Source organism: Geospiza fortis, unplaced genomic scaffold, assembly GCF_000277835.1.
Source record: "Geospiza fortis unplaced genomic scaffold, GeoFor_1.0 scaffold78, whole genome shotgun sequence".
In the NCBI taxonomy this organism is placed as follows: Eukaryota; Metazoa; Chordata; class Aves; order Passeriformes; family Thraupidae; genus Geospiza; species Geospiza fortis.
The window spans coordinates 3257512-3282897 of NW_005054339.1; the positions used below are offsets into that span (position 1 = coordinate 3257512).

The 25386-nt window shown below is 41.6% G+C and overlaps 1 protein-coding gene across 1 annotated transcript in view; it reads left to right on the forward strand.

Moving 5' to 3' along the window:
• Positions 1 to 25386, forward strand: part of USP4 (ubiquitin specific peptidase 4) — a 37516-nt gene that overhangs the window by 3858 nt on the left and 8272 nt on the right. The window contains exons 2-12 of the mRNA XM_005422534.2: positions 255 to 385; positions 3835 to 3961; positions 5549 to 5694; positions 5870 to 5931; positions 11107 to 11250; positions 11889 to 12006; positions 13171 to 13344; positions 13955 to 14113; positions 14926 to 15150; positions 16679 to 16762; positions 17131 to 17225. Of these exons, the coding sequence (XP_005422591.1) occupies positions 255 to 385; positions 3835 to 3961; positions 5549 to 5694; positions 5870 to 5931; positions 11107 to 11250; positions 11889 to 12006; positions 13171 to 13344; positions 13955 to 14113; positions 14926 to 15150; positions 16679 to 16762; positions 17131 to 17225 (1465 nt within the window). The remainder of the gene's footprint in view (positions 1 to 254; positions 386 to 3834; positions 3962 to 5548; positions 5695 to 5869; positions 5932 to 11106; positions 11251 to 11888; positions 12007 to 13170; positions 13345 to 13954; positions 14114 to 14925; positions 15151 to 16678; positions 16763 to 17130; positions 17226 to 25386) is intronic.

Here is a 25386-nt window from a genome sequence, read left to right on the forward strand (position 1 = left end):
TGTTCGGCGGTGAGTGCTGCGGGCAGCGGGGCCGCGGCTCGGGCTGGGGCTCGGCCGGGAACTTCCCCGCGCTGCTTTCGCTTTCGGGGCCGGGCGCTGCAGAGGGCGCGCGGCCGCACCGCCCTGGCCGTGAGGGGACCGGCCGGGCTCTGCCTCTCCGGGAGTTCCTCGGTGTCCCGGCAGTACGTGTGTGCCTCTGGAGAAGAAAAGGCGCTGATTGATGCCCTGCTCTCTGCTGTCTGTCTCCCTTTTAGATCCACAAACTCAGAGTTTGAAAGAACACCTCATTGATGAGCTGGATTATGTGCTGGTGCCCACCGAAGCCTGGAACAAACTAGTAGCGTGGTACGGCTGTATAGACGGACAGCAGCCTATTGTGAGGAAGGTAAGTATGGCTGAATCAACTTCTCCTTCTCCTGGTTTCATTTTTTGATCACCATCAAACTTAAACGGTTTATTTTGCCAGATGCCAGCTAAGACAGGATTCTCAGTAGCTCTTTGGAGATAATAACGTGATGTCTTTTTACCTTGTCAGAAAGAACAACTTGTCTGTATTTCAGCCAAAATGCCTGAATGTCCAGGGGTTCTGAGTTGATGGTTTATCTGGGGCAAGAACCCTGAACCTTGTTCAGGTTATGATTCTTTTTGGACTAGTACAGTGCTTTTATATTGCATGGAGTAGTGTGTACTTTGTGGACCAGTGTAAGTTGTTGGTCAGACTAGTTTATCTTCCAGGACAGAATGAGTCTTTTAGTACAGATGGATTAGGGGCTTCCTCTGGAGTGTAAGGTGGTTCTTATTTTCTCTTCCAAAATGATGTGATTTTAAAATCTTTATAAAGAGATGGATATGTGGTTTTGTTCTGTAAGTCATATTTTTGGTTGACAAATGCAGTCAGGTATGCATTCTGAATATATAACCTGTTTTGTAAGGTGAAATTGACAAGTGTTTATTTTCATTTTGTTTGGGTTTTTTTTTGGTTGTTTGTTTTTTTTGGAAAGTGTATAGGTAAAAGTTTTTTTGTTTTTATTTTAGTTTTATCCAATTGTACTGACTAAATTGAGCAATGCCAGTCTGTGGGGCTCATTAAGAAACTAATCACTGCACCAAGTGTTGATATAATGTATGGAATTAACATCACTTATGTTTAAGCAGCACTATGTTGTAAGTAAGGCTTTACTTCAAGGTGTGCAAGATTTAGCAAAGTGTGGCACCAGAAGGGAAGTAAGATCAGGAAGTGCTGGAATGTTGTCATTCAGTGTGGACTAGAAATTGCAGGTAGTAAGAAATTCTGATCTCTTCAGGGCTGGTGAGTTAACCCAGGATCACCTGGGTTACCTCAGCTTCACTCAGCTGAGTAGACAGAACTCCCATGGAAGCAAGAAGCAGGAGAGGAGAAAATAATTACAGCATGTAAAGGAGATGTGGTTTTAGAGAAACATGTAACACCTTCAGGAATTGCAAGTCTGTGCTGAGAGGGAGAACTGGAACTGTTAGTGATCAGTGCCTCTCCAAGTGAGGGAGCTTTCCTTCCTGAGCTGGCTGATTGCTGTCACAAAACCTGGCACACTCCCTTTGCTGAAAAATTTGAAAGTTGACAAGAGATTTGGGAGCTATTGGAAAAACACTTGGGCTTAGTCTGCATAAGCCTTCTTTTGTTGTGGTATTTGATGCTGTTTCCAATGGTGCAATTACCAAAGGGTTAGAGCTCAGAGCTTGTGCTGGTTTACAGACCTGTCATGCCAGGTTATTCTGGGTCTAGTTAAGAGTACATTTTTCAAGTTTTGAATTGCTATGAAACTGTCAGTCTGTTGTTAACCTGATAACTGAAGGGCTTTTTATATTTAAGAAGATCTAAAATATAGCAGAATAGTAGGTTTGTGGGATGTAACAGCATCTTAAAAAAATCAGTAGGTCAGTGAGACACAGAAGCTGCACTGCAGCACCTGAGTAGGATGTGGGCAGGATCTGGTTACAGTATTCCCCAGATAGCATTAAAAGTCAAGCACTTAAACTTGTGGTCCTTGAGTGCCTTAAGACTTTTCCTAAACATGGATCAACTGTAATTCATACATAAAAATATCCATAAAAGTAGGATCTGGGAAACGATTTTCAGGCATCTTTATGGTTTTAAAAGATATTTCTTCCGTCTCTGTGTTTGATGATCAGAGCCAAGTACAGGAGGACTAGACTTGATTTATTTGTGGTTCAGTTTCTTTTGATAGTATCAAACCATATTTTTGGGCAGTCATCTATAGAGTCCTATGGGAAGGTTTATTAATGTGCTTCCTCAGCAGCTGAGTTGTGCTGAGGTTGCTGTGCAGTGGCATGACATGAGCTGTACTTTGGCAGAGAACAAGGAAGCTGGTCAGATGCAGTTTAAAAGACATCTGCAGGTGATTAGAGACTCCATTCCTCCATCTTAATGGACACAATAATTTGATCAGGAACTTCTTGGAAAGAGTTTTCTTTTCTGAATATGGCTCTTATTTGTTTCTAGCTGCAGAATACTGGAGAACAGGAAGTCACGTTTAGTGACATTTGTTCTGACAAATAAATGGAAAACTTTTGACTTGGTTTATTTTCATTCTTAAAAAGAAGTCTGCTCTGCCTGTCAAGAAGCTGTTTAAACAGGGAGTTTTACTTTCTGTTGTAACTGCAGAGTACTGAAGATCTTTTCAAATGTGTTTGTTAATTATTTACCTTTAAAGCACCTTGCATATCTAATACAACCTTCTAAAAGCAGCAATCCTCAGAAGATGGAAGCATAATTTAGTGGAATTGTCACTATAAGTCTAGGTCTTAATTCTTTGTTTCTTTCCAAAGCTAGGTAGTTTTTTCTGCAATATGTTAGGTGTAGATCATACCCAAGTCTGGTGTCACATGGATAGAATGGAATATTTCCATTGGAAGGGACTTAATCATCTGGTCCAACTGCCTGACCAATTCAGGTCTGACTGAAAGTTAAAGCAAATTAAGAGCACTGTCCAAATGCCTCTCACTGTTCCTCTTAAAAATTATACCAGCTTTTTCAATGAAATATGTTCCCATTTTCAGAGGCTTTGTAGCTCTCAAGCACTCTGGAGAGAATTGAGGTATGGGGTTTTCTTTTTTTTTCTTACTCTTCCTATAACATTGCAGTTGTCTCATAACTGGCCTGTGAAATGTGCTTTTCTTTCTGGCATAATGTGTTTTATGATGTGTAGGTGAAGAATGGTGTCCAGTTTTATGGAAGGTTTTTTAAAAATATGCTGGAAGCTAGTGGCATGAGTAAATGTACCTATTGGAATATTCTCTCAAATGCAAAATTGATTTGAAAGGTACTCTGAAATAAAGCAGTGTCATCCAAACAACTTCAGAGGTACTTTTCTGTTCTTGCTAGGAGAGAGTATTGAGGCAGGTTCTGTGTACTGTGCAGAAAAATAATTAATGCTTTGCTTTGCTCTCTTCTGGTAGAAGAGATTTTGCTCCAGTGTTCTAGCCTGGTTTAATTCTTTTACAAAACTTAACCAAAGACTAGAGGCAAAAGGTAATTTTCTTCTAGAATGCTTTGTGTTATCAAGGATTTTTCATGAGTGGTTAGCTGACACTGTCAGTTCAGCTGTGATATGGACCTCTGGAACTTTGCACTGTGGAAGGAAAGCACTGGGATTTCCCATTTTAAAAACCAAACAAAACCCCCCAAACAAGCTGGTGACTGAATCTAGCAGCGAGTCAGTGTTCAGTTTATGGCTTGACTCTCAATGCTCCAAAAGGCTCACAGCATTCAGAACTGTGTGCTTCAGAGGAGTGCTCAGTGTTGCAGCTTTGTGTTGCCTTGTTCCCTGTGTGCAGGTGGTGGAGTATGGGCTGTTTGTGAAGCACTATAAGGTCGAGGTTTATCTCCTGGAGCTGAAGCTGTGCGAGAGCAGCGATCCCGACAATGTCATCAGCTGCCACTTCAGCAAGGCAGATACTGTTGGTAAGTAGTTCTCTGATACATGAAGCTGTGCTCTGAGGCTGTCTCAGGAGATAATCTCTGCCCTCCAGAACCTCCAGACTGGAGCAAATCTGACTTTTCTCTCTCTCTCTCATTGCTATATTTTTCACATGTTAAAATGCTGTATGTCAGCTGCCCTGTATCTACAGTACTAAACTGAAGAAAGCATCTGTCGTGGTATGACACTGGCCAAATGCCAGGCACCCTCAAAAACTGCTCACTCACCCTCTCCTGCCACAGCTGGGCAGAGGAGAGAAGAAAATTAACAAAGGGTTAATCAGTTGAGATAAGGACTGGAGAAAACACTGCAAGGGCAAAACGGGCTCCGCTTAGAGGTATAAAGTGAGTTTATTACTAGCAGAATCACAGGAGGATAATGAGAAGTAAAAATAAGCCCTTTAAAACACCTTTTCTTCCCCCAGCCCCTCCCTCCTTCCCACCAACAGGGCATGGAGGTTTGGTCAGTTTATCATCTGAGGTTTTCTTCTGCTGCTCCAGGAGAGGAACCCTTCCCCTGTGAGGCTGTGGGATCCCTCCCACGGGTGACAGCTCTCCATGAACTTCTCTGGTGTGGGTCCAGTCTCATAAGCAGCAGTCCTCCCAAAACTGCTGCAATGTGAGCCCCTCCCATGGGCACACAGTCCTCCCACATTGCTGCAGTGTGGGTCTCTCTTCCCACGGGGTGCAGTCCTCCAAGGACAGGCTGCTCCAGCCTGGAAGCTGGGCTCTCTCTCTCCACTGAGGCTTCTACTGGATCACAGCCTGCTCCAGGCATGGCTGGTGGATCTCTGCATCCCCTGTGGATCCCCACAGGCTGGGGCTGGATCTCTGCATTCCCTGTGGATCCCCATGGGCTGCAGGGGCTCAGCTGCTTCACCATGGTCTCACCACAGTCTGCAGAGGAGTCTCTGCAGTTCTGGCACCTGCAGCACCTCCTCCCCCTCCTTCTTCACTGACCTTGGTGTCTCCATGTTGCTTCCCTCACATGTTCTCACCTCCTCCACTTTGACTAGGAAACAACTGTGTGCAGTTTATTTTGATTTTCTTATTAAATATGTCATTGCAGAGGCATTACCACACTCTTTAACTGGCCCAGCCTTGGCCAGCAGCATGTCCATGTTCAGAGCCATCAGGGATTGGCTCTGCTGGACATGGTGGAAGCTTCCAGCAGCTCCTCACAGGAGCCACCTCTGTGGCCTCTCCCACTACCAAAGAGCAGGCCATGCAAAACCAGCACAGCATCTTTATGGGCAACTTGACAGTAGTAACTTAAAACTTGAACCTGTGTTTTCAGATGAAGACAAATTGGCCTTTGGGGAGAAAGTTCTCAAAGTGTTCTGTATGTTATGGTTTGAGGGCTTGACAGATAAATACATGACTGAAACCAGAAGTTTTTAATTTTTTCAGATATACAAACTATATGAGCAATTATAACTTCCATAACATGTTTTCTGCTTGAAGGATCTTGAAGGATAAGTGATGCACCTCCTTGCTGAATGAATGTCTTAAGGTTTTTCCAAAAGCACTCATGCTTTAGGAATTTTGCTGTTTTTACTTTCTCCTGAACAGCTACCATCGAGAAAGAAATGAGAAAACTATTCAATATCCCAGCTGAGAAGGAAACCAGGCTATGGAACAGATATATGAGTAACACTTATGAGCAGCTCAGCAAGCTGGATAGCACAGTGCAAGATGCAGGGCTCTATCAGGGTCAGGTAAGGGGCATAACTTTTTCTCTCTCTCTTTTTTAATGTAGTGCTTTTGCTGATGTGTATTTTTTTCACTTGCTTTTATGTACTTTGAGCAAACATTGACAATGGGATTTGCTAATGCTTTTGCAAAATGTGTAACAGACTTGCAGTTACCTTTATTACCTGCACTCTCTTTCAGGTTGTTTTAATAGAAGTGAAAAATGAAGATGGCACGTGGCCTGGACAGCATTGCCTGGCAAAGTAAGCAAGCATGTTCTAAAGGTTTCTGTTATTTTGTGCAGCTTGTTTGCTAGGCTTTAGTGACCACATGTTCTGTGTGAAAGCCTGGTTATCACTGGCTGTTGTGGCTTGCTTTGTTTTGGTTATTTTGAAGGAGAGAAAATCTCAAATATAAATATTCTTCAGTGGTTCTGCTGCTGGTTTCTTTTCTTAGCAAGAATGTGTTTTAAAGCCTGTTTCCAACAGGTTGTATAAGGATTAAATAGCTTAGGGTTTCTGTAGTGCTTAGGAGGCAAAAGTGCTATTTGTGTTGAGCTAGTGTGCTTAAAAAGCTACCTCTGCACACTGCACAGTGAAACAAATAATCTTGTTGTAGAACAGAAAGGATCTTCAGTGTATTCCCAAACCTGCCAGTAGTGAATGCTCAGAGTTCTGGTAGTTCCCCCTTAAAAAGGGTATAGAAATAGATGACCAACACTCCTCCCACAAAAGACAATTACAGAAGCCTGTAAAAGACACAGATTCCCTCAGTGCTGTCTGATTTAGAGAAGAGATGGGTAATTGCAGGGCTTGGTGAAATATGATGCATAGAATGGAACTTGCAATGATAAGGAACTGCTCATATCAAGTCCTGCTACAGAAAGTAGAATTTGATTGTTTCCCCTGTCTGATGCCTACTTGGTGCCATTCCAGGGGCCTTTAGACTTGATATTGATAAAGAAAATGCTTTTCTGTACAATACAGTTCACTTACAGAGCTTGATGCCAAGTGATCTCATTTGAAATCAAGATACACTAGTTAAATTTGAGGAGTTGATTAGATAGGTCAGTGAAACCTCTTCTGAAACAGTACTTTGAGAGATCATACTTACTACACTGAATTTTCTATAGGATTGCCATGTGAAAAGCAGCTAAACATTCATATCATGTACCTGGTTGAAGTCAGTATGAGAGAGGCAGCTGTGCAAGACCAGCCATAAACTTTTTTTTCTACATGAAGCAAAGCTAAAAAGGAGCTGTGTAGCATTCTCAGGCCTCAGAGTAGTCCTTTGTCAGCAGCTAGTTTGATATGTAAAGGCTTTGATTTAACCTCTAGTGATAGATAAATGAAAGTGGGTGTTGGTATGTAGATTGCTATTTTCTAATGACATAAAATATTTACTTATTATAGCATGGAACTTGTGAAATTGACTTGATGCTGATCATGGTGGCTGAAAGAAGTGTATTAAGTGATACAAGGATTATATGTTCTTTTATACTTTGTCTTGTGCTTTGTCCTATCTCAGGCAAAATTTTGTTTCAGTGTTCTATTTCTCAGCTCCAGAAAATACATGGGGAACTTAATACTTGGAGCTTTTTTTTCTGGGCTGCACCAGTTTATTACTGAAAGCTTATGAGGGAGTTTTTCCTGAATTTTAGAGTTTTGATGACATCAACCAAACAGAATGTAGCGCTCCCTGCTGTTGATAGAGAATTGGAGAGCACCTGCATCACTGCCCAAGTGCCAAGAGAGGTTCTGGCAAACTGGGAGTTCATATCCTCCCTACTCAGAGGATGGGTGCAAAGTGACCATGGGCTGGGTGGTTCTGTGTCATCAGGATTTTTCCCCACCATTTGCTGCCTGTCAGAGGCACTGGCCCCCTAGCAGAGGAAATAGCTTTTCCACAGGTTTGGCAGCTGTCCTTGTGTTTCCCCAGCCATCAATCTGGCTGACATTTTACAGGAAAAATGCTCTTAAACTCCACAGCAGTCCCTGGGTGGTATATTCAGCCTGTGCTTGGCCACTGCTGTTGGTTTGCTGCTCTCTAAAGAACTAAGTAGTTTCTTCTTACTGTAGTTTGAAACTGCTTTTACTTCTAGACAAAGTTTCAGAGGGGGGAATGGATTTTACTTATTCTAGGAATTTCAAAATTAGAGGCATACTTTGTTTCTGAAAGGAGATTATATCAATGGCTCTGTGGAATTTAGTACTCTTAAATTGTTACTTACAGGACTCCCAAAATAAAGTCCTGAACTAGCAAAATTCCATTTCAGCCCTAGCACACTTTTTTTTTTTCATCCTGGATATAATTTTTTTAGCAAAGGCAAACAAGAAGTTGTGTTAGTTCTTGAAAATAACACCTTTTCCACCAGGGATTGTACTTGAAAACTGAAGTGAAATTGTATTTAGTGGCTGCCTGGTAGCTATCTCTCTCCCTTAGCAAAATGCAGCAGTAAAATACCTTTTGGTTCTTTGGTTGGAGCTAGAATTTTCCTGCTGTTTCCTCTTCCTCTGTTTACTCATGGCACTATGTGCTGACACTTTGTGATTTCAGAGGACCCCTTCAGCAACTGGGCTAAATATTTTGTGTGCAGATCTTAATTCCCTGACTTTGAAGTGCTTGAGTTTGCAGCAGATGCCAGGCTTGCAGAGGAGCCCTGAGGATGTAACATAAGTTCTGGGGGCTTTGGCATGTAAGAACTTTCTAAATGAGCATCCATTACCGCCTCTGCTTTGCCAATTGAGCAAAATCCCAGCTAATCTGGCTCTGACAAAAACTTTTTGTCACGAATTACTATTTTGTTATTGGTTGTGTAAAGGAGGACTGACTCTACTGGTCTGAAGGTGGCCTCAGCTGAATTGAACTGTGTTTTCTATCTGTGCCTTTCAACCACTTGAAACCTTTTACAATATTTTTCAAGTTGTTTAGTTTAGGGGTTTTTTTTACCTAACAACCATATGGACTCAGAGTGATTTGATTTTATCCTCTTTGTCCTGTAAGTCTCCAGATTTCTCCTCACTTGCCATTTGTGTGGGTTTTTGACAGGTTTTGTAGCAGGACAAAGCAGCTGTCTGTACCTGCAGATGAGGACAATGTGCTCCAGTGTTGTGAAGATGAAGTTGGGTTTCAGTGGTAACCCAAATCATAAATTTCAAAGATGAAATAACTTTGTTCTCTTACTTCAGAGCAAGGTCTTGCGGCCTCTATTTCTGAGGGAGCAGATGTCACATCCTGTGGAAGAGATGGCAATAGAGGGGGCAGATGCCTTTGACCAGTCAAAGTCTGCATGTTCCACAGAAACCCTTTTTGTGGCATTGGGGATAAATATTTGGCATCCAGGTTGTCTGTTGTCACTGTGTATGAATGAGGCAGTCCTGAGAGCCTGCAGTACTCTGGGGTCATTAACAATGGCTTTCCAGGCTTAAAGTGGGAAGCTTTCAGAGAAGAATGTTTTTTTTCTTAGCTGCTCTCTGTGTCCTTCACCTGCAATCAATGGCTGCCTTTGTGAGCATCTTGTGAAATGAGGGGAAGCAGCTGTCCTTAGGAAATCCTTTCTTCAGTAGTTACACACAGATGAGTAATTTCTAACATGTAGGAGTATGTAGAATTCTTTATCTTCCCAAATACATTTGGTTTATGTTCTTTTATTCTCACATGGGAAGCTCTTAACCTCTCTTGTTGTTTTGCTACTTACATGGACCTTCCCAATTTTCTAACTGGAACTTGCTCAAGATCCTGGATGACTTTGTGGGTAGACTTTTCCCCCTGTGAAAAGACTCCTGACTTGTGACTTGTGTCTTACATTTGCTTTTTGATCTGATTTTTATCTTCCTTTGTAATTCTTAGCTTTTTTTTTTTTTGTTTGTGTAGGATGCTGTTGAAGTACTTGGAACTCTTTAGTTGCCATGTGACTCTTGATGAAACACTTATCTCTATGCTTCTCTTGGAAACCTTGAAATCCCTTAGGAGCTTGTCCTCATTTTCCTTTTTCACCAGTAGATTTTCTTCTTATGATTTTCTGAGTTTCTCTGTTCTCTCTCTGGGAGATCAAATGTGTGAAGCAGAGATGCTTAGCTCTCAAGTCTAGCATTTTCTAGATTGCTCCGCTTTGCTTCCAGATAATTCATTACTTCAGACTTTTAAAATGTGTTCTTAATGGATTTACATGCTGTTGTTACCTAAACTGTTTTATTCTGGACCCTTGAAACCCACACATATGAACATGAGTCTGATAATTGTTATGTAGTCTAGAGCTTCTGTTTTCCCATTGATTTTACTTTGGTGTCCAGGTAATCTTGAAGTTCCACCTCCAGCATGGAACAACAGTATGTTGTGTATTGTCCCAGAAATGGTTCTCTCAGTTATTCTGCTAGATCTCATTCTTTCCAGGATACTTTCCTGTATACTTTTTTGTTGTGCTGGCTGGTGAGGTTTTTTAGTGTGCTTCAGGGTTTGACTGTGTTTGGGGTTTTCCAGTTTCATCTGGAAGCTCCTCCTGTAACTTGTTTACTTCTGTATTTATTTTACTGCTGTTACATTTCCAAACTGTTGAGGCTGTCCAGCTGTTCTGCCTTGTCATAGCCTTTATGGCTTGTTCATTGTTGTATAGTTTTTCCCCCACAGAAGTTTTCCAGAACATGTTTTTAGTACCATCTGACCTATGCATACGCATTCTTAGTTTGTATCATTTGAAAACAAGGGCCACAATAAAAAAGAATAAATTCACAAGCTGAAGCTTGAGAGCCCTATCCTCTGCTGGCTCCCTGCTCTGGTGTGGGGCTAGTAGCCACTGTTGTGTGGCTGATGGTGTCATGCACCTTTTTACTTTTGGTTTTGTGTGTTTATTTGGGCAGAGATGGAGAGATTAGACCAAATCCCAGTCAACTCTTACTATAGAGAAATTAATTTGTGTCAAAATTAGTACTGTCTCGTGGTTTTGCTTTTTTTAATGGAACTGTCTATGACAGGACAGTGTTAAATTTTAGTGCCTTGTTGGTTATCTTCTTCCTGATGAATGTTGTGTTTGAATAGATGGTCTGAGTTTCAGGTAGGGAAGGACTGACCTGGTCACTTTTTAATGCAGGTAGAGTGTTCTGTGATCTTAAGATTTGGGAGGTTTAGCTTGCTTATTTCAAGGTGGTTTACTCATAAAATTAAAGCTTGCTTCCCTCTCACTCACACTGAATTGCTGCTTATTTCTGTCTGGGACCCAGATTTGCCTTTAAGCAATAATTGTTGCTCCTACTTCTGGTACTTTTTTCCTGGTGTTTCTCTTCCAGACAATTGTTTGGAAATGTGATCAAACACATTAAAGCAGTAAATTCTGTGTGGGGTAACTAACTATAGCTCAGCAAGTCCTTGGAGTTTTGTGGGAGGTGGGACTGGGGATAAAGAACGTAGTAGCACTGTTTCTGCTTCTTTTTCCTTTCTCCCAGATCAAGCACTGCAACTAGCAGAAACTTTACTACCTCTTCAAAATCATCAGCAAGTTCTTATTCCTCAGTGTCTGCCACTTCTGTCATTACTAACGGTGATAGCAGTAACTCCTATGGACTGAACAGCTCCAGCCTGGGCAGGGGGTAAGAGCAGGAATGTTCTTTTTGTTTTGTCACCCTTCACGTGAGTGATCCCATGCATCCTTGCCTGTACAGAAAAGGAGTGTGATGATGCCCTGGAGGAGTTCTACTATTCTTGTGTACTTGTTTATCAAACTTGGCTTTTTGAAACCACTGCCTTCTGCTGTTCCTTGCTGACTTGCAAAAGTAGTGCATGTTCCAGAGCTTACTAACTGCCAGAGCATTGCCTGTTTTTTGAGGTGACTCAGAGCATGAGGGAAGGGATTATATTCTTTTGTCTATCTGCCATTGTGGTAGAAGCCTTCCAGGTACAGATCATAATTCTCTTATTATTTCTTAAAGTGCATTATATAGACTCTTGCTATGTTAGGGTAGTGTGCTGTTTACTTACAGACAGAGGAAATGAATGTGTTATGAGCCATAAATAAATAATAGACTTTGTAAGGATTAATGTTTCCAGAGTTAGCACGTACATTTCATTCCTGGTATTCAGCATTAGCCCCTATGAAGCAGCAGAAACAGGTAGCCTGATTAAAAAATTTCAGTAAACAGTTTTCTGACTTGAATTTGATGTGACTTTTAAATAGTAATGAGACTTGATAAACTCATTGTGGAGTTCACTGTATTGTCTTTTCTTGCAGAGGTTCTGGGTTTGTCTGTAACTCTTACAACTGCAGGGACAGTGCTTCCCTCTCACAACCTGGACTCTGTGGACTCAGTAACCTTGGAAACACCTGCTTCATGAATTCTGCATTACAGGTAAGAATTAGAAAGAGTCCTCATTAGAACTAAATAAAAGATCAGTCTCATAAATATTGTGGATTAAAATCTGTGAAAAGGAAAGAATATTTAATGTGATTCCATGGGGAGACTACACCTCAAAAATAAACAGACCAAAAATCATGTTTAGTTTGGCTTACATTTAGCTCATTAGTGCTGTAAAACAGATTACAGTGTTAGGGACTGAATCTGAAATATGTGGCATTTGAAATGGCCAGGGAAGTTGTATTGAACAAGTGCCTGACTGTAACATAAGGTCCCAGTGCTGTGCCCTGCCAAAAATGTCTGACGTGGAGGATGTTTTGACTTGTGTGGGCTGTGCAAGTGACATGAGCAGGTCATTGTGTGCAGTTCTGGCTCTGTGTTAAAGATTCTTGAAAAATGAAGAGCATGAAAAGCCACAGGAAGGGTTCAGGTTCATTGTGCAAGGTATTAAGAATGAAACAGTGATGCAAAGTTAATTATTATATCTTTACTTTTGAACTTAATTTCTTAGGATTATTTTGTTCATTTCAGGGAATGCAGAAACTTGCTGGGGTAGTTTTTTTGCTAAGAGGTTCAAACAAAATATGAGACAGATTGTTCAAACTTTGATTTAGGGAATGGGCAAACTTCTAGTGTGGTACCAGTGCTGTGAAATCACTTCAGTCACTCTGTGATGGCTTTGAAATCTGGAACAGGTCTTAAAATAACTAATGCATTGTGCACATGGTATTCAGGACACCACAATAAACTTGGGCTGCCCTGCTTTTTGTTCAACATGACTTTATTTTCAGTTGTGTCATGGTATCCTAAGCCACTCTGTTTTCTTGAACTTAGCTGAGAGACAACTTTAAAATTTTTTATTATCCAGGTGACTTAAATCAAATGTACTACAATTGTAGTTTTTCATGCAAACTAGTCATGTTAAGGACCAATTACTTTCTTTCTTGTATTTACCATTATGCTTTAATTTTCTAGATATCAGTCTTTCAAATGCAGATTTCTGCCTTAATTTTTCTTTGTTTTACTAAACAAACTCTTGAGTCTCGCCAGTTTTGTTAACTAGGTACGTGTTCTGATGTGAAAGTTGGTTTTGTTGTTTCATTGTCACACAAATCTATTGTCCCATGCAGTAAATTAATTTTCCTAATATTTTCTCAGTGCCTGAGCAATACTCCTCCTCTGACTGACTACTTCCTGGAAGATAAATACGAAGCTGAAATAAATCAGAACAACCCACTGGGGATGAGGGGAGAAATCGCAGAAGCCTATGCAGATCTCATTAAACAGATGTGGTCTGGGAGGCATTCTCACGTGGCCCCTCGGATGTTCAAAGTAAGTGTGTCATGTTGCTGTAGCACAGCTCTGGACAAAAGAAACAGTGGAAGCTAACGTGCCTGCCACGTATTTTGATGTTATGAAGGCAGCAAGGACAGAACTGCTCCAGTGTTTCATGGTTTGTGAATGCTTTTTGGGGTACAGGGAGGAACTTGTCAGTGAGCAGTGTCCTTCCTCAGAGTTTGCTACTGCTCTTTAATGTTACTTAGTAAATGACCTCCCAGCCTGAGGGCTGTTTACAGATGAATCAGAATGGTCTTTGCTGCAAGACTAGGCAAGGTCGTATCTCTTGCCAGCTGTGAACTTTGGTCAGTGAGAAAAGGTGTGCAAGTTATAAATCTAAACATTTAAATTATGAAGTGAGCATCAAAACACATCCCCTTGTCTATAACTTTGTGTATTGATGTAATGTTCTCATTGCTTCAGCGTGAAGAGCTGCTTTCTGCTGAAATACTGAAAGTAGCTGGGGAAATGGTTCTGGCATCTTTCCCTGCATTAGCATCCAGTTCACCATGGCCTGCTGCCAGCAGAAGGTGGTGGTGAGCTGAGCTCTGCCAAAACCACAGCCTGTGTTTTGTATCTCCTCACTCTTGCCTTGGTGTTTCAGACACAGGTTGGGCGATTTGCTCCTCAGTTCTCAGGATACCAGCAGCAGGATTCCCAGGAGCTCTTGGCTTTTCTGCTGGATGGCTTGCATGAGGATTTGAACAGAGTGAAGAAGAAGCCCTACTTGGAGCTGAAGGATGCCAATGGCAGACCTGATTCGGTACAGTGCCCTTTGCTTAAGGATTCCCAGGGCATTTAGTTGGGTTCTGGGACACACCCTGGTTCTTCTTCCTGCTCACAGGCCACACAAACATCCTTCCCACAGAGCAGTGTCCCTGGCACAGGACAGCCTTGTCATGCCTTGTGGCACTCTACCTAAATAGAGAAAAGGAATTATCTTATGAGGTTTACCTGATAGAGACCTAATAAGTTTCTTGTTTTCAGTTTTCTTCCTGAGACTAAAAGTCTCATGATAAGAGCAGCCTGAGTAGACAAATGCCAGATGCCCTTTGGTAAGGAGTTTATAAGTTGTCTTGTGAAGGTCTTCAAGGAATTGTAATTTGTCTCCTTTTAGACTGTCTTTGTGAAACATGGCCATCATTTTCCAAGACAAAAAAACTCTGGTTTTTTCTTAAAAGCTGTAACTGCAGTTGCCTTTCCAAAGCAACAGGCAGCACTCCGTTCCTTCTGGAGAGTGGGGCAAACCTGGTTGTCCTGAAGAGAACCGTGTGACCCTGTCACTGTCCCCTCAGCTCTCTTCATGCTTCTGGCATTGTGTGCACCAAGGAATACCTGATCAAACTCAGCTGGAACAGATAGATTAAATTTCACTTGATGCTAGGCCTTAATTTCACTGAGAAGAAATCCCAGTGTGTTATGCTTGACATACACATACTGGTAGTGCTCCTTCCCTATGAAATTGACCTATTGGTATCAATTTTCCAAGTTTTCTTTGGTCCTGGTGCTCAACCCACTGTAGAAATCTTTGCAAGAAATAACTTCTAATATATATTTTTTAAATTGTTTTTATAGGAGGTGGCAAAAGAGGCATGGGAGAACCATAGGCTGAGGAATGATTCCATCATTGTGGATATTTTTCATGGTCTTTTCAAGTCTACCCTTGTTTGTCCCAAATGCTCTAAAGTTTCTGTGACCTTTGATCCCTTCTGTTACTTAACTCTCCCACTGCCCTTGAGGAGGGACCGGCTTATGGAAGTTACCCTGGTGTATGCAGACCCACAGCGCAGACCTGTCCAGGTGAGGCATGCTGAAGACACAAATTTCTTACAAGTCATCTGAGTTCTATTAGATTTTAAAATGGAGACTCTTAAAGTAATCTGAAGGATATTGATGTCCATCTTTGAGTGAGGTAGTATGGGTTTTGTGATGAAAAATCTGGGATGTGAAATCACTGACTTCATAAAATCTTGGCCCGTGAAACTAAGGTCATGGTCAGCTGGAAGTGGCTCTCTGTGGTGAGATGACCTGTGTGATGTGCTGCTCCCTGAAAGCAGCAATCTGCTTGCAAAATGTTGTAAAGATGTAACTTACATTGTGCCCTGGGGTGCACAGCAGCAGCAGCCTGTCAAAGGGGCAGGACTGTCCTCTGCTCTGCACTGGGGCAGCCTCACCTCAAATGCTGGGGGCAGTTTAGGTCCTCACAATACAAAAAATACATGGATCATTTGAGAGTGTCCAGAGAGAGCCATGAGGATGGTAAAGGGTATGGAGTGGAAGCCTCATGATATCACAGGTTTGTTCAGCCTGGGAAGAAGAGACTGAAGGGAGAAACCTTGTGGTCTTCAACATCCTCACAAAGGGAAGTGAAAGGGCTCCCTGTTCACTTTTGAGACCAGTGACAGGACCCAAGGAAGGGCCTGAAGTTGAGTCAGGGAGGGTTTAGGTTGGATACCAGGAAAAGGTTTTTCACCCAGAGGGTGGTTGAGCCCTGGAACACACTCCCCAGGGCAGTGGTCCCAGTACCAAGCCTGTCAGAGTTCAAGGAATGTTTGGACAATGCTCTCAGGCACAGGGTGGGATTGTTGGGGTGTCCTGTGCAGGCCAGGAGTTGGGCTTTGGTGATCCTTGTGGGTCCCTCCCAACTCAGCATATTCTATGGTTCTGTGATTGTAAATGGGTAAGGCTGCTGAATTTCAAACAGAATTGAAAAATAACTCCTCTTGGGAAAAAAAAAAAAAGAAAAATTACATGTTTGCTTTTTCAGCCTCCTCAATAGACTTGTTTTAAATTTGCTCCCCACTTTATTTTCATATGGATACACACATCCCTAAAGTAGCCTTGTGCTTGCCACACGTCACAGAAGCACAAACTGGGGCACCCAGCAAGAGTGACTGGATGTCCTGATGCAGTTTTGGAGGAGCTGATTGGCAGTATTTCCATGTCTGTCAAGATTTTTGCCTTGACCTTTAGCAGCATTGAAGAGAATGGCTCTAAGATGTTTTTTATGACAGAAAAAACCAGCAATTTTATGTTCTAAGCAAGCTGCTGTGTCTGGTGATTATGTTTTTTTCCTGAGTTTTACTACTGCTGAGCCTGATCACAGCAGAAGGCTGTTCATGGCTTCATTTCCTCCAAATCCCTGCTTTGTGTAAGGCAAAGCTGAGATCCAGAAGACCTTCAAGTGTGTGGTTGTGACCTTAACTTCAGCAGAACTCCTGTAAATTAAAGATTTAAGAGTTTTGAGATTTTGTTTCCATTTCCTCGCTCTCTGCCTTGTACAAGTTTATTTTGCCTGGTGTAAGTGTAACATTATTTTTGTTTCTAGTACCGGGTTGTGGTGCCAATGATGGGGGCCATCTCGGATCTGTGTGAATCACTTTCCAAACTCTCTGGTGTTCCTGCAGAAAATGTAAGGATAAATGCAGACAGTAGTTTTGATAAATGTTTGTTCTTCTTGAAGCATTTTGGTGGCCTAGCTTTTATATGGGTGATAAACTGAACTTAATGGGTTAGTGACAGAACTGTAACAAATAAAAATGCTGTTCTTTGCTTGTAAGATAAAAAGATGCATGAAATAGTCTATATTTATTCTGATAGTTCCATTGCAGTAGAGAGGTTTAAGAGAAAGGACAGAAAAGTAAAGTGCAGCTGTTGTTGGTATGCCAACAATTGTGATAGGGAATTGGAATAAACTGTAGCTTGAATTTAAAGGTAGTTTGCCTAAATTTATGTAAGCCTTTACTATAATCACTTTGCAAATCTCACTTGCTGTCCTAGATGGTGGTGACAGACGTGTATAATCACAGATTCCACAAAATCTTCCAAATGGATGAAGGTTTAAATCATATCATGCCAAAAGACGACATCTTCGTGTGAGTAAACTGGGAAAATGCCACATGTGAAGAATACTGCAAAACATTTGCTTTGGTTTTAGGTTCTAAAACCCAGTTCCTGTTCCTTCACAAGACCTAAGCCTTCTTGTAGACCTTTTGCATGACTCGGCAGTAATGCAGCACTGCTCCTACCAGCAGGTGAACATATGCAGTGTTCAGCTGGTATTCTTCTAACATAGGAGGACATGGCCCTTGGGTCATAATAAACTTTTAGTCTGGTCTGTGTTATGCAGTTTAGAACTTCTACAAGCCTCTTTAAGACATAATTACATCTGGATTACAGTTTTACTGACATTTTTAGTTTTGCTCAAGCTTGTTGTTCTTATGTTTTCCAAATCAGCCAAAAGCTTTGCACTGTTACTAGGATAGTACAAAGTCTAAGTTGTTGTACTCTGCCTTTCCAAAATCCATCAGAGTTGTTAGAGCACCATGACCGGGGGTTTTTATGGGCTCTTGACTGGTGCTTAACACTGTTTGTATCTAAACTGTTGTTGTGGGGGCAAAGCTGAGGATTTGGTCATGCTTGATGTTCTTTGTGTGTGTGGTGGGTGAGATATTTCCAGTCACCTCTGAAATCTGGTGAGGAGAGAAGAGCAGAAGTTGTGATCCTCTATTGCAGCTGAAATGTGAGAAGATTCCAGTGCAAGAATGTTGCTGCCATGCAATTGTTGGGTCTGTGTGGAGACCTGCACTGGCATCCTCTGGTGCTGTGTGAACCTTTCAGGGGCTGGGATGCTGTGACATCCTGGTGCTCTTCTGTCATGCTGTCTGCTGTGACCTTATTGCTGAGATTTAATGAAGGAGTTTTGTAAAAGTTGTGTCTTCAGCTGTGTGACCAATTGGTATCTCTGGGAAGGATGTTTGATTTCTGTGAAATCTGTTTGTAAGTCTGTCTGTCTCTGCAGCAAGTAAAACATTTTAAAAACAAGAAGCATGACAGTACACTGGTAATTGCAAAAAACCCCTGCTTTCATACAGGCATAACATGTTGTAAATCCCTCCACAGAAAACAACTATGTCTGAATAAGGTCTGCTCTGGGGTGTGGGGCAAGCATTGGCTGAACTGCAGCTCCAAGTGTATTTTCCTTTGCAATTGCCACTTTCTTTTATGTGCAGGGTAACTGTAAATGAGGTGCTGCTGTGAGTCACAGTGAATGAACTGACCTGGGTTAAAAATAGCCTTCTGAGGAAGAGGAGAGGTAGCAGGAGGAAGTTTTGCAAATCCTGTTTTTCCATGTACACCCTCCAAGATCTTTTCAGCACTAAGAGGCAAGAGCAAGAAGCCAGGCACCAGGACAAGAATTAGGAAAAAAGCTGTTCATAGGAAGTTCTTTCAATGAGTAATGCTGCCAGGAAAAAGATATGTCAAGTAATATTCTAACTACAGCTAAAAACCAGCATTCTTTTATTGAAAGATGTCTTGTTGAAAAAAATGAGCAGAGAAACTTGTTCATAAACAGGAAAGTTTTTAAAAGACAAATGCATAATTACTTCTAGTGTGGGCAATCTACCTGCCTTGCTGGGTTATAAAAGGTCTGCTGTTGGATGTTCTAAGATCATTCAATAAATGGTTTAGAGCAGTGTGAAGGTTCTTGAATTCCGCTTCGTTTCCGTCTATTATTTTTTTGTCCTGGCAGCTTCAAAATCTGTTTTCCATTAGGGAATGTACTTTTAGTTGTGGATATACCTCTCTGCCTTCTGCTTCTTCCAGAAAAGATGGTTTTACAGTTAAAGAGGAACTTGTCAAGTGCTGCTCAAGCTGTTGTGTTTCTGCCAGAAGTTACGGGCAGTGACTTGGCAGATCAGGTTTCTGCCTCCTGCAGGTGCTGTGTATTGTGTGGCTGGGGAATGTGGTATGTGGTGCTTTGTTCAGACTGCTGCTGCCAATAACTTCAGGAGTTTCTGATATCTCAGCAGCTGAACTTCTTAGATTAGTGGCAAATGTCTCACTGTTTATAAAAAGAGGATTAAAAAATACTTTTAAAAAATAGGTCTTTGAAAACCTTCCACCTTTTAAAGAACAAACTTTTTTCCACTTGAAATGTTGAGAAACATTTTATTTCCCCAAAGTCAATGAAGAGCAGTTTCTCACTAAAAACAATTTTTTTCTTCTTAAATTGAGGAAAATTCTTTAGAGGAGTGACAGAAAAGACTTGCTGCTTATGACTTGAAGGATGCTCTGTATGCCTGCATAGTCCATGAAATGTTCAGCTTGGAAAGATGCTCCTGTACTGGTGATGGAGCTGTGGGGTGTATAACTGGTTACACAGAGTGATGCATCTCTCTGCTGTTCCTGGGAGAAAACTGTCTTTGTATCACTTAATGAAGGGGAACAGATGCCTTTTATTAGAAAGTACAGCAGTGTAGGGTTTTACAGTCACAGTATTTTCACCCAAAAATCACAATTGAAAGAAATAACTTAAGAAAGACTCAATAAACCATGCTAACTCATCAAACATTTGTTTGCACTACATTTATACTGGATATTACCACAGAAGAAACTCTTAAGAACACTTTCTAGAGTGTTGGGCTGAAAAGATAGCAATTGCTTTTTAAGAAAGGAAGAATCCTTCTGGAAGCTTCTTGCCTACCATGTTTTGATAACTAAAATTTTTCCTAAGATTTGTTTGAATCACTTTATGGCCTTGTGTGGTAAGACTAAAACATGCCAGCTTTGAGTCTAGGAAGATAGAAGTTACAGAACAGATGGGTTTTTTAATAGCATTACTTATTTATAAATCAAATAGGGAAGCTGCATCATTTCAGGGTGTTGGGCTCAGTGCAGTAAAGCCAAGTGAGAGCTATGTCAGCTATCAGGTGTGAAAAACAAACTGGAGAGGGATTATCTGGTAGTCCTGGCACCTTTTGCAGGGTGTGTTCTTAGGCACTAAATGTCAGTGTAGGTGTGCTTCAAGTTGACACATAATGCGACCTGGGATATGACTGAGTACCATCAGTTAATTTTATTTTATTAGAATAAAAGAAGTTTTCTAGGATCAAAGTATCTCTTGTATTTAAATGGTACTCACTTCATGATACTCACTGTCTCATGTGCTTGAACTCTTTCCTAACTCATGTTTTATTGATCCTGTCCCTTTTATGTACTCATCATGTGCTCTTATTTCCCAGTAATGTCCAGTAGCAAGACTTCCCTATGGGAAAACTGTAATAGGTATATCTCGCTCCTTGTTTTAAGTAGTTGCAGTTAGATGCTAAGTTTCTTTCACTGGTTAGAAAACAAAGGGACAAACTATCCAAAACAGAGCTAAATCAGTCCAGCATATTCAGAAACAGATATTTCTCATGTATATTTCCCCAAAACTTGTGTGCATTTTCCAAACTTACATTTTCAAATTACACATGGCTCAGTGGGTTCTATTGATTTTTGAGGTCTTTTTCTGAAGTATTTTGTTGTCTGGTCTTTGAATTGGGGTAGGCTCACAGGCCTTTTCTTTTGTTCTTCCTGATTCCTTCCTGTGATTCCTTGCACACTGAGTGAATTCTGAGAGAAGCTGTGATAAACTGAATTTTAACCCTTCAATTTAATATACTTCAATTAACCCTTCAATTTAAATAACTTTTTTTAAGGTGTAACAGTTTCCTCACCTGAGAAGCACTCCTCCCTTCCACTGGCAGAAGCAAACCAAGGTTGTTTTAGTAATCATCTGTGCTTATTTGCTGGACTCTGAGAATCCAAAGAATGAGTGGGTAATGATAGGGCAGCACAGAGCCCTGGGGCTGTGAGTTCATGAGCAGCTGCCATCCAGTTGTTCCTGTGTTCCTTGCTGTCATTGTCCCCCTCTAAACACGACCTTTCTCAGATCTCCCACCTGTGATCACCTTTGTGGCTGTCTCCTGTAACAGAAATCAGTTGTGTCAGTGGTTCTGAAGCTGTAGGATCTGCTTGTAACTTAAACTGGCAGTTTTTGCCTTCTGTACATTTCTTAGCATCATATTAAGTTGTTTCAGGATTGAAAAATTTAATTATGAATGTCAGTCTCTTCCAGTGTTTCTGCAGGCTTGCTTTGCTGAGAACAGTAGCCAGGCCTGCCTGTGACAGCAATACCCCTGTGGTTTGCCAGACCTCTTACTGTGTTGTGCACTGGCCAACTGGCAACACACATCTCAATTCAAAATTCAGAAACTCCTAACACTGCAGGAGATCTGTGCTCCAGCAGGGCTGTGGCTTAAAAAATTAAAGTCAATACTTTTGTAGTGGTGTCTTGCTTTTGACACCAATGTCTGTTAAGTTTCAGCTTTTGATTTGGGTTTCTGTTGGTTTGTTACTGAGCAGATCATGGATTTCCCTGAAATGCTTGGGTTGGAAATGTCAGGGAGCAGGAGCTCTCACAACACATTGCAGCAGAAATAGTAGCTGGAATGGGCCTTGGCTTTTCTGACAGAAGACATGGTCTGCAGAATAGGTATTGTAGTCCAGACTGTGCTGTTGGTGAAATTTGGGAAATGTGCTGTATATGGGATGTATGGAATATTGAGCTGCCACCTTTTATGGGATATTTCAGTGGCAGGAAAAACTGTGGGGGTTTTTTTCTGATTTTCACCCTCGGGTTATGAGGGAAGACACATTAAGTTTTTGCAGGGCATCTTGGACATCTTGAGATGTGTATTGTGAATTTTCATGTGCCACTAAAGTGGTTGAGAATACTGAATCTGGGGGAGTGAGGAAGGAGGGAAGAACTGGACTCCATTTGGAACTTAAGCTGAATGGATTGCAATATGGAAAATGAAGATGTGCCCTGGATGTCTAAGATACATTTTCCTCTGAGCTGTTCAGTTTCTGGTTCATCAGTTCTTCTGGTTTATTATCTTACCTGTTGAGCTCTCTGATAGTAAAACCTCAAAAAGAAGAAATGCAAATACACACTGATTGATATTTAGGTGACTTTAAGTAACTTTGAAATGCATTCCAAAATTTCCTTGGCACAAGAGGACAAAACTGTACATTTTCTTCTCCACTGAGAGGGAAGGAGGATTTGGACATTTTGGAAATTCTCCAAGCCTATTCTTTCACGAGGCTTTGCATTCATCTCTTTCTCATCTTCACAGGTTTGGAATTGTCAGATAGTCCTGGAGCAAGTCGTGTTAATATTTATCAGAGAAGAGCTGAGATGCAGAAGTGGAGGGGGTTAGTAAAAGCCTTGAAAGAAGATCACTGATCCACCGTGCAGGGGCAGTGCAGCCAGAGAATGGTGGGAGTCTCCCACTTCTCACAGCTGGAAATGCTTCTCTCCAAGCATGTTGTTCTGTGGAAGGACAGGGAGGTCTGTGGCAAATGATTAGCAATCTCTCCTGTAAAGGTGGTCTGCAAATCAATTTGATGCCAGTAGTTCAGTGTTTGTGCTGAATGCTCTCATTGCCCAGGCTAAGCAGAGCACAGCATTCAGCACACAACCCAAACACTTGCTGTTTCTTTTCCCCAGGTCCTGGGAAGCCCAGCCCCCCTAGGACCTCCGGCTCCCGCTCCAATGTAACCCCTCACATGCACCTGCTGGTGCTGTCCCATCACCAGGGATCCTGCTGGAGCTTGGAGCCGGCCTACAAGGGCTCAGGTAAGTCCCACATGGAAACAAACTCCACAGCCCATTTCAGGGCCATTGCTCTTAGTGTTTCTTCTTAGTTCTGAGGAGCTAAGAAGAAAAATGTTCTGATGGATAAACTAGATACCCCTGTTCTCTTAGCCTGGCTAATGGGGCATATTACAGAACATGTATTGTTTATGTTGATAAAAGTTTCACAAATTGATTTGCAGGTCACCTTTAACCTATAAGAGTGTGCATATTTGAATAGGATCTATTCAGTTTGCCATGCATGCCATGTTTTCTGCCTTCTCTTACAACATGCTGTGTATTACATTTAGATAAGTTCACGGTCTTGAACAACCATCCCTGGCTGCAGAGATGTCAGGTTTGTTAGTGTGACTGAACCTACAGCAATTATTGAACTGAGTTAATGAGGTCAGCGGACCAGCAGGTCCGGTAGTTTTATACTAAACATTTGAGATGTGGAGGATCTTGTAGCAGACTGATCTGTGAAGTTTGTTCACACTTACTAATATTGGGGTTTTCTTGTTTGAAATGAGGGTTTGCGTCCTTTCTAAAAGAACTTGTATTTATTTAAGCCTTGTATAAACCTCCTGTGTGAATTCCTCATCATTTTTAATCTTGTTCCTCTGAGAGACTGGCAAAATCTTTTGACCAGGTTCTACAGTGCAAACTGTCCATTGTCTTAAGAAAGTTGCATTTTCAGTCTCTGATCTCTTTGTTTACTTGTTTGTATGTGTTCTGGTATTACGAAAGAAAGTAAACAGATTAGGAGTATCTCCACTTCGAGAAGAGATCAGAATATGTGCAGTACTTTCTCCCAGGTTTTTTTCCAATTATGTTTATTCTTACTATCTGCTTTTGACCCTGTTGTGGTTTCTCAGCAGCATCTCTGGGTTGTTGTGCAGTAGTAACCCCCTTCAGACAGATCTGTTTGACAGCTTCTGCAAAGCATTTCTTCCTGCCTTTCTTCATTCTTTTTCAAAACAGACTTCTTGGTTGTTGCTGCAGACTGACTTGTGGTCCACATAGTGTTTTGCAGCTGGAGTTAATCTCACAGATCCTAGCGCCTGTGAGGGAATGTTTCAGTAACATATACAACCTATATATTAGCCTGGTGTTTAGCTCAGAGTATTTCTTGTGTTCAGTGTCCTTTCCGGTAGCTCTGGTCCTTCATAGCTTTCAATTCCTTTGCTTTCATTGTGCAATGGAACAAAAGTTACCTCTTTGCTCACTGCCTCCTTTCTGAATTGAAACCGCTCACCTGAACCTCCATGATGCTGATAAAGACTGGTCAAGTCCTACCCTATTACTTAGCAGTTTTCAGACACTTCTGAATTGTCATGAATTATAAAGGCAATTAGCCAGTATCTAGCAGTGTGGTAGCAGCTGAGCTAATGTTTCTGACTTCTAAAACCATGTTGTGTCATCTGGAGTAGCATCACCTTCATGTTCTATTATTTCAATTAGGTTGTAACATACAGAATTATGGGGTGTTGCCCAGCAATTCCCAGTATCAGCTCTACAGCCTGTTACACTGTACATAAAGGACTTTGCATTTAGTTCTTTTTTCAAGGGATAGCTGTTGCTCAGAAGATCATAAAAATGACAGATCTTGATTCTGATACGTCTGCTTTTAGTACTAGTATATAAAAGGTGTCCTGAGGTGGAGTGGGTAGAGGGACACTTGGGTAATCAGTCTGTTGTGTTGTGGTGAGAAGTGTGTGAGATGCTCTCTGCAGAGTGATATGGGGTGCTGCATGCTGGGTGTTTGTGGTGGATGACCCCTACCTGTGGGAATAATCTTTTATTTCTGTCCCATCTGCTCCTTCTCATGGGCAGGGCTTCATTCAGGTGCTTGAGGGTGGAGTGTAAATGGGGCTTTATTAATTGCTGCTTGCAGAGCAGTGTAGGTGGTGTGAGAGGAGTCACAGGACTGTCATGCACTGACCTGTGTTACAGGAGTCCAGGCTAAGGGTCTCCTAGGACCTGGTGTTAATCACAGTTTATATTCTGGGACTGATTATGGCCTTTTGTGGTTTAAACAGTACTAAGTGAAATAATTCACCTTTTCCTAGTGCTGTTTCTCAGCAAGCTTTAGGAGGTGTGGGCTGTATGCAGTGCTGGTGTCCAGCTGAGTAGCATTGACAGACTAGAAAACCTCAACAGCTGCTGGCATTGGACTCTTATGCTGACTCTGAGCTCTTGTGTTCTTGGTGGGCTGGGACTCCCTGGCAGGATGTTTTTCTTCATGTACTCTAAAGAACTCAGTCCAAGTCCCAAGCTGGGATCCTTTTTTGTTGCAAGTAGAATGAAGCAGAATTACAGCTCTGAAATTTGTTCTCCTCCCTGCTCTGAACACAGAAATAAAAAATGTTTCTCAGCTCTTGAGAGAAGGGGAGTGGCTTTTCTAATGGAAGAGAATTGTTAGGAGTTTGAGGCATTCAAATACATGATTGTAGTCTAGGTCATTATGTGTAGTGACATCTTTTCGTGAAATCTTTCTTTCTCTTTCAGTTTTAAGATAAATCTGGGACAGGTGACTCACTAAATTAAAGAGCAGTGTGAGCTGGCATTCC